This window comes from Phalaenopsis equestris, unplaced genomic scaffold (genome assembly GCF_001263595.1).
Source record: "Phalaenopsis equestris unplaced genomic scaffold, ASM126359v1 Scaffold216341, whole genome shotgun sequence".
NCBI classification, from domain to species: Eukaryota; Viridiplantae; Streptophyta; class Magnoliopsida; order Asparagales; family Orchidaceae; genus Phalaenopsis; species Phalaenopsis equestris.
Genome location: NW_018234971.1, coordinates 315 through 8,903, shown reverse-complemented (window position 1 = coordinate 8,903; position 8,589 = coordinate 315). Strand labels below are relative to the sequence as shown.

Here is an 8,589-nt window from a genome sequence, read left to right as displayed (position 1 = left end):
GGGCGTTGGACTTCCCAGTGCTCGATGCACTAGGTTATTGGGCTCCCCTATAACGCCGGAGCACCACTTATTGGTGCAGGAGCGCCCAATCCTCCAGACTGGGGCGCTGGGGTGTTTTTATAGGCACCGGGGCACTCCCTAAGGGGCGTTGGAATGCTGGAATGCTGGAATGCCCACAACAATTAAACTCCACGCACCATAACAATCTCCCACTTGAAGATTGCACCCAATTCCTCTTCTTCAGATCTGCACTTCCATATATGTACCATCTTCATAGTCTTGTAGTATGACTCACCTTTGATTTCAACTTTCCTAGACTCCCATTTAAGATAAGCATAGCTTCAATTTCTAAACCCTAAATGCTCATCCTCTCAAAGAGAACGAATAAAATGCCACCTTAGCTGAATATTTTTTGCCCTGACATGAAAATCGACATTCTTAGCTGGACGAATAACGCTTATGTTGAATAACGCTCATACTGTCATTATTAAGCTTTCTAATTCCTTTATCCTTGCCCAATTCTGCCATAAATTTCTACAGGCAAATCATCTCCTTGCTAGCCTTAGTCATGATAATATATTTAGTTATAGTAGTTGAAAGTGCAACTTTTGTAGCCTAGAAACCCAACCCACTGTTGTGTTCCCCAAAGTGAAGATATGTCATGTTGTACTTCTTCTATAATTTATATCACTGGATTGATCTGAATCTACATATGCTTATAAATCAATCCCCGCACTTCCAAAGCAAAATGCATTGTTAATTATTCCCCTCAAATATTTGAGAATTTACTTCATCGCCCCCAATGACGCTTGCCCGGATTGTCCATATCTTGTCGGCCACTCTCACTGCATGTGCAATATATTGTCTCATACATATATCATAACATACATCAGAATTCCAACCATTGAAACATTCAAAGATTTTCCCATCTTTGCTAGCTTTGCTTCAGACTAAAACAATAGTTCTTTAACTAGTTTGAAGTGACTACTCAAGAGGTGTGCACTGATTTTGCCTCAGTCATGTTAAAATCTTGTAGTACCTTCGCAAGATGCTTTGCCTGAGCACTATATCTGTGCTCCTGTTCCTGACGATTCTCATAGTGAAGATCTTCTCATAGCAAATTTTTTTTTGATAACTGCTTCTCCAGGTCCCTGATTTTTTTATATTTGCTCTTGCAATCAACATGTCATTCACACACAAAAGAAATAAAATATAATAATTATCAAAATTTCTGATGAAGTACAGTGGTCTGTCTGACGCTTCATGTACTAACTGTCTGACATGAATCTGTCAAATCTCCCATACCACTGCCTTGGGATATGCTTTAGACCATAAATACTCTTCTTCAACCTGCAGACCAATTTTTTTCCCGGAATCTCATAATCCTGCGGTTGCACCTTATACAATTCCTCTTCCAGATCAACATATAAGAAGACTGTCTTTACATTCATTTGCTTTAGATGTAATTATCAAGCTCAACACAACTCTGATGGTTGTCAGGAAAAATATCTCAGAATAGTCTACTCATTCCTTATGTTGAAACTCTTCACAATAAGTCTTGCCTTGTAGTGCCTGCAACCATTTGACACTTTTCAACCTGTAGACTTATTTGTTGTACAATTCTCTTTATATGGTAATTTCGTCAAATCCCAAGTTTGATTTGACCTCAATGACAGCATCTCGTCATTCATGACAAACTCTCACTCCTTTCATTCATGACAAACTCTCACTCCTTTAAATCTTCAACTTGAGTGGTCTATTCATAGCACTCTGATCTACCATTGTTAGTTAGCAAATAATAGTACAAAATAAGATAATACCTCTTTGTTAGACTCTTGATTCTCCCTGAACTATTGACTTCAATAACAGATATTTGGGCAACTTCTTATGCTTCATCAAATTGAGCAAATTCTTTCTTCATTTTCGTGATCACCATTATCTTCTATCTCAACATATTTGGAACATATTTGGACGACTCTTTGGAAGTTGCAAATGAACAATCCTAAATTATGTTCTTATTCTTATACATCTCAATTTCATTGAATATCACATTTCTGCTCCTTATAACTTCTGATTCTGGTAATTCTATAATTAGTAGCAAATTCTTATGAATCATATCTCATGAAAGTGCACTGGACAGATTTTGAGTTAAGATTACTCCTGGATTTTGCATCAACATGAACATATGCTGAAAAATCAAATTCTTTCAGGTGAGATAAATTTACCTCCTTTTCACTCTAAGCTTCCTCAGATAAACCTTCATTCAAAAGTACTGAAGGACAATGATTTATCCGATAAACTACAGTGTTCACAACTTCTGTCCAAAATTATTTTGGCAAGTCTATATGCAACCTTATACTTCTTACACACTTTATGATGATTTTATTCATGCGCTTAGCCACACTTTTATGTTGTGGTATCCTTGGAACAGTGAACTTGTTTGTTCCCTTCTACAGCCTAATAACTCCTAAACCTCAGATCACCATTACCTCTTAGTCATCTTCCACGAATCACTTGTGAAAGTAGTCACACAACCTGATCTTGTAAGCTTACTCAAAGAGATTAAATTTCACATCAAACTCAGAATATGTCTAACTCCACTTAGTTTCCAGACTATTCTATTTGAAAGCTTGATATCAACATCATCATTTTCTACAATACTACAAATATTATTATCTCCCAAATACACCTTCACTACATCACTCTGAGTGTAGTTTTTAAACACTTCTTTGTTGAGACAAACATGAAAAGTGACTTCTAGTTGTATTATCCAAGATTTAGTGCTGACTAAAGATAATATAAACGAGTCATCTTAGATTTCACTTGTGGAGACATTTGTAGAGATTTTTGTATTATCCTCCACCATCAACCTTTATTGGAGTTTTATAGTCTTTTTTTAAATGACATTACTTCATGCAGTTTCTAGCATTCTTCTCTATCATTTCGTCTTCTTGATCTAGACTTTTTTCTAGACTTGAATCTGTCTCTGTCTGTATTCCTATCCAGATTCCTGAATTTGAAGATTTACTGCTCGCCTTCTTGTAAACTTCTTTGTGCAGCAGCCATCTCATGATGCTATCAAAGTTTAACTTTTAAATTACCTGAAGAGTTACTCACCATCGTGATCAGTCCATCTCAGCCGTCTGACAATGAAGATAGAATTAATAGTGCGCTGACCTCGTCATCAATATTGAAATTATTCAAGTATTCAACCACCAAACTACCATCAATTATTTTCATATGGAATAATTTATTTATTGAAAAAACTTTATTTGACGCTGAAGGTTTTTCATATATTCTTGTCAATGCCTCCGTGGGATCCACAATAATTTTATCATTCAATATGTTAAAAGCAACAGATGAAGAAAATGAAAGATGGATCAGACATTGAGCTATTCAATCAAGAACTTCCCATTTTTCCAGAGTCATCAATTCAAGTTTCTTGGTGATTATTTCCAACGGTAGATATAATTTCTTTTGATTCAACTAATCTTCAATTTGTAGTTTCCAGAACACAAAGTTCAAACCGTTGAACTTCTCCACCTTGTACCTCGCTTCATCGGTCATTGCTCCTACTTGAACCAAATGCTCCAAAACAAATACTCCAATGCTCCTAAACAAGCACACCTCACGGAACTCCCTCCACAAACAAGCAAATCTCTATAATAATGCTCAAGAACAAATCAAATTCTCTGTAAACCCTAAACAAATCAAAAACCCATTTTCGCAGGAAGAAAGCTAAAATTGCATGGAGAAAGCGAAATTATCATAGGAATAACTACTACACACTGTAGAAGGGAGGAAGAGGAAGGCGAGAGCAACAGGAGATTACCGAGAGCGAGCGAGAGAGGTCGAGGGAGGTGAGAGGGAGAGAGGCGAGAGCGAGGTAGATCCTCCTTAGGGCTCGCGTCAAGGGCAGTGGGGTAAAAGCGAGAACTCAACTCACATCATGGTGTCAATCTAGCGGCACCGTCTATTAAACAATCGAAACCTGCGTTTAGATAAAAGTTGCCCAAATGTGTTAACCAAACAGGATGGCGGCATTTTAAAAACACCGCTCCGCAATTTTAATCCTCGCCAAACGGGCAGTAAATCTGGATTTACAGGATTTTGCTAAATTCTTCAGTTGTCATACAAGCCCTAAATAACCCAACACATAACCCTTGAACAAATGCCCCAACAAATAGTCGTTATTTGTATGCATTCATATGAATTTAACGTGTGATTTCAAGTCTAAATCAATTTTATATTTTGACTAAGAGATGTCCTAAATAATAACTTTATAAAAAAAATTTAACTTCCCATAAAAAAGTCATTTATTCTAAAACCGCCTATATAAATTCATAGAATTTTAACCAGAAGATTTTAAATCTAAATCAATTTTGCATTTTGACTTTGAGCTATCTAAAATAAGAAATTTTGTAACAAAATTGTTTAACCTGATTTTATCGAAAAATAAAAGAATAATTTGCTTTTGTTCTAGAACTACCATATAAATTTTACGCGTGACAAAATTAGACTCAAAGTCCTAGCACATGCTAGCGAGGCAGAATTGGAGGACTGAAGATAGATTGTAGAAATTCATTGATATTTTGAATCTTTAATTTCCTTTTATTAAGCACATAGCCTTGGGCTTGCCTTGGTCTGATTGCTGTGGGCTTGGGACTCTCCTTCATTCAGTTGTTGTGTACCCATGCCCTAAGATTTCTTTCTGACACAAAATTTATGGGCATCCTGCCTTAGTGTTAGAAAATATAAACAACTGTTCCATTTTCTAGTTATTATTTTTTTTTAATTTTATTTTATGAATATTTATTATATCTTGGCGGTAAATGTTAGAATGCATTGACAAAAAATGTTTATTCTGAATTTCAACCGTTTCTCTTATTTATGTAAAGTCCTGTGACTTGGATGGGACACACCTGATTTCCTTCTAGACTTAATTTATTAAGCTGCAGCTTATGAGGTAAGATTTGCTTAGTAAATTTCACACGCTAACCTTTTGCCAAGGGACGGGATTCTTTTCACAGAATCAGTAGTTGAAGTTCCTACTACTACTGTAATTCTATTTTCCATAGTAGGTTATGGTACAAAGTATGTTAAGTACTGTATGGGAGCATCCATTATAAACAGCTATTTTGCATTGAAGAACGATTTGATATTGAAAAATCCATTACTAGTTCAATAATGCCTTTGGTATGATGCACGTTTGGATAAGGTGGTGTACAATGACTGCAGAATCCAAAATTTTTTTCTTGTTACCTAAACTGTTAAAAATTCTAAATCAACTTTGGCATAAGACATATCCATTTAGGTTGGTTTACTAGTCAATATTTATATCATTATAGTTTCTTTAACAATAAAAGTATTGAGCATGCAATGTTTTCTAGGTATGTGAAATTTACTGATTGTTATTGCTTATGAGTAGGTGATGGTGGAAAGTTTTCAGTTGGTTTTGACATCAATGTTTTCACTGAAGTTCACAAGACTGGTAAGTGAGTTATGTTTAGCCGAAGCTTTCAGTCCTACCGATTTCTTTTTATTCTTCATATATATTTTTTACTTGGCAGGGGATGTGTCTATTTTGCCTGATGAATCAATTGATTTGCTTGTTAACACTATTGAAGGTCTTGACTCTTCTACTTGTAATTATCTCGATCATGTTCTGTAATCATTTAAACTTTTCTAATCATATGTGTTGTTGTGTATTGCCATCTTCAGATGCTAAAAAGCCTTCTGTTGCGGCCATTCAAGGACTTGCACTTGGAGGTGGTTTGGAGTTGACAATGGTTTGATTCTTGAGCTTTATTTTTTTAATATCATTTTCCATGTCCTATTTTGTTTATGGTGTGCCTTTGGTTTAGAGTTGTCATGCTCGAATATCCACTCCAGATGCTCGGTTTGGATTGCCGGAGCTGACTCTTGGTATTATTCCTGGCTTTGGAGGTAGTGATGATGCTTATTGGTCGCAAACTGAGCTTCAGAAACTTTAATGCTATTTGATCCAATATCTTGCAAACATTCTTACTTCTGATATCTCAATTCTTTGAAGGCACCCAGCGTCTTCCTAGGCTTGTGGGGCTGTCGAAGGCTATAGAAATGATGTTGGTAAGTGAACTTTGGCACTTAATAGTTTAGTAGTTCTGCACACACCTGTCCCTATTTTACCTTCAAAAAATTAAAATAAAATGTGAAAAATCATGGGGGAATTGTTATGGCATGAAAAATGATGTCATGGTTAAATTCTCTAATTAAAGTAACGCAATCATTTATTTTAATTTTCACTTTGAACTTCAAATGCTCGGCAGTTTGGCTAATTCCTGATGCTAGTTATACACAAATACCTATCTTTGTTCTCATTTTTTCCTTTTCTTTTGTAACAACATTATGCAGCTATCGAAGTCCATAAGTGCTGAAGAAGGAATGAAGTATGGCCTTATTGATGCTATCACTTCTCCTGAGAATTTGTTGAACGTTTCAAGACGTTGGGCATTAGAAATTGCTGAAAGGAGCAAACCTTGGATTAACTCACTTAAGCGGACCGATAAACTTGCCTCTCTTTCTGAAGCACGTGAGATGCTGTATTCTTCTCGACAACAGGCTAAGAAGACCGCTCCAAACATGCCACAGAATCAAGTCTGCCTCGATGCAATTGAGGAGGGCATAATTTTTGGGGGATATGCAGGTGTCTTGAAAGTAAGTGCGTTTACTTTCACATCAATTTACTTTGCTTGTCATTGGGAGTTCGTATTTTTGTTAACTCCTGCATTAATTTACACTATGTCACATCCTAAGGTACTATGATTGTCATCCTTCAGCTGAAAGACTCGAGCAGTAGAATGATTGATTTTGTGCATTTCTTGCTATTAGTTTCTATAATTTGTTCCTGAGTTCCATAATATATCAAAAGGTCTGTAAGTTAATTCCTAGGTTTTAATGGATAGAATATTAGACTTGGACCACTTCAACTTCTTTGTACCATACGTGCCATTTTGTGTCGACAGAAGTTTCATGTCTCGGGTGCCATGTATTGATTTCACTTGTTTTCCACAACTTTATTAATGTACTAATTAAATTTACTGCCCTTAGGAGGCGAGACTTTTTAAGGAGATAATATTGACAACAACTTCAAGAAGTCTTATCCATGCCTTTTTCGCGGAACGTGCAACTTCCAAGGTACATATTTTTGTCTTTTTCATTCTGATACACACGATTATTGTTGACATACGATTTTATACCTTATTGCTATGCGGCAGTTTTCTCAGTGCTAAGTGAAATTTTCAGAAACCTTTTTGATTTGAGATCCAAACTAATTTTTATCATTGCCAGTCAATCTTTGAACAAAGTTTCTCAACATATAGCAATCTGAATTGATGTTACATTTGATAGTAACAAGAATTCATTATTCATATTGGGGCTCCTGCAAAAATTTAACTTTATTTTTGTCACATTTTAGTCCAAATACTCATTTTAGTTTTATTGTTCTTGGAGTTTGTTCACCAAAAATTTGGGCGGACGCCTAGCATCACCCTAATACAAGGCATCTATAGGAAGTGTTGGTTCTTCCTGCCACACCCAAAAGGGCACGTATGGTCTGTTTAGTGAGATACCATGATTATTACAATCACAATTGCTAAGAAATGCACGCATGAGTACATGAAAATTTATTTGAACACAATTTCTTCATCGTATTAAGAAAAGTGTGCTTGAGTGTATTTTTTAATGATTTTCATCATTTTCTTTTGCCTGTGTTTATTTCAATTATTCAGCTCAAGTCATATTAGTGTTCATTTTGGAAACCTCTCAACATCTCCCCTACATAGAAAACATCTACAGCGAGTGCTAAGCCTACCTTTATATGAAAAATGGTGCTCATGATGACCTTAATATTCAAACCCACCACGCCAAAAAAAGGATATACATGCGATTGGATTGTTGATAAAAAAAAAAAAAAAAAAAAAAATTATCATTAGAAGTTATTAGTGTTATTCGGGGACATTCAGTGGTGCAAAAAACCTACAGTCATCTGGCAGCAGAGCTTTATTGGCTGGGGATGCGCAGAGACGGGGAGGACATGGTGGAAAAATGTGATGTGTGTCAGCGGCACAAGTACTTGACCACTACACCAGGGGAATACTACAACCAATAGAAGTGACGATGGAGTTTATCGAGGGATTGCCACGGTCATAAGAGTTCACGGTAATTATGGTGGTCGTGGATCGCTTAAATATGCATATTTCATTCCCTTACGACATCCCTACACTGCGATCTTAGTTGCAGCGGTGTTTAGCCAGAAAGTGGTCAGTTTGTACTGAGTGTCGGAATCAACTATATCGGACAGGGACAAGGTGTTCCTCAGCCATTTATGGAAGTAGCTATTTAGGTTGTAAAGGGTTGTCATTAAAAGGAGCACCGACTATCATCCCTAGACCGATGGGCAGATGGACGTGGTCAACAGGAGTGTGGAGACATACATGTGTTGTTTTGTATCTGATACATCGAAGTTATGGGCTAAGTGGATTGCATGGGCCGACTATTGGTATAATACTTTGCACCACACTGCAGCACAAACAAGCCTTTTCAAGATAA

General features: G+C 36.4%; 1 protein-coding gene across 1 annotated transcript; it reads left to right on the top strand.

Moving 5' to 3' along the window:
* Positions 1-1,036: 1,036 nt before the first annotated feature.
* On the top strand, positions 1,037-7,920 carry LOC110037175 (peroxisomal fatty acid beta-oxidation multifunctional protein-like; the record flags this gene model as incomplete). Its single annotated transcript, XM_020741758.1, has 8 exons — positions 1,037-1,147; positions 5,429-5,491; positions 5,571-5,627; positions 5,722-5,789; positions 5,865-5,946; positions 6,053-6,108; positions 6,394-6,696; positions 7,090-7,920. Coding segments are annotated over 8 exons (926 nt in total), but the record flags the coding sequence as incomplete, so codon positions are not given.
* Between the last annotated feature and the right edge of the window lie 669 nt (positions 7,921-8,589).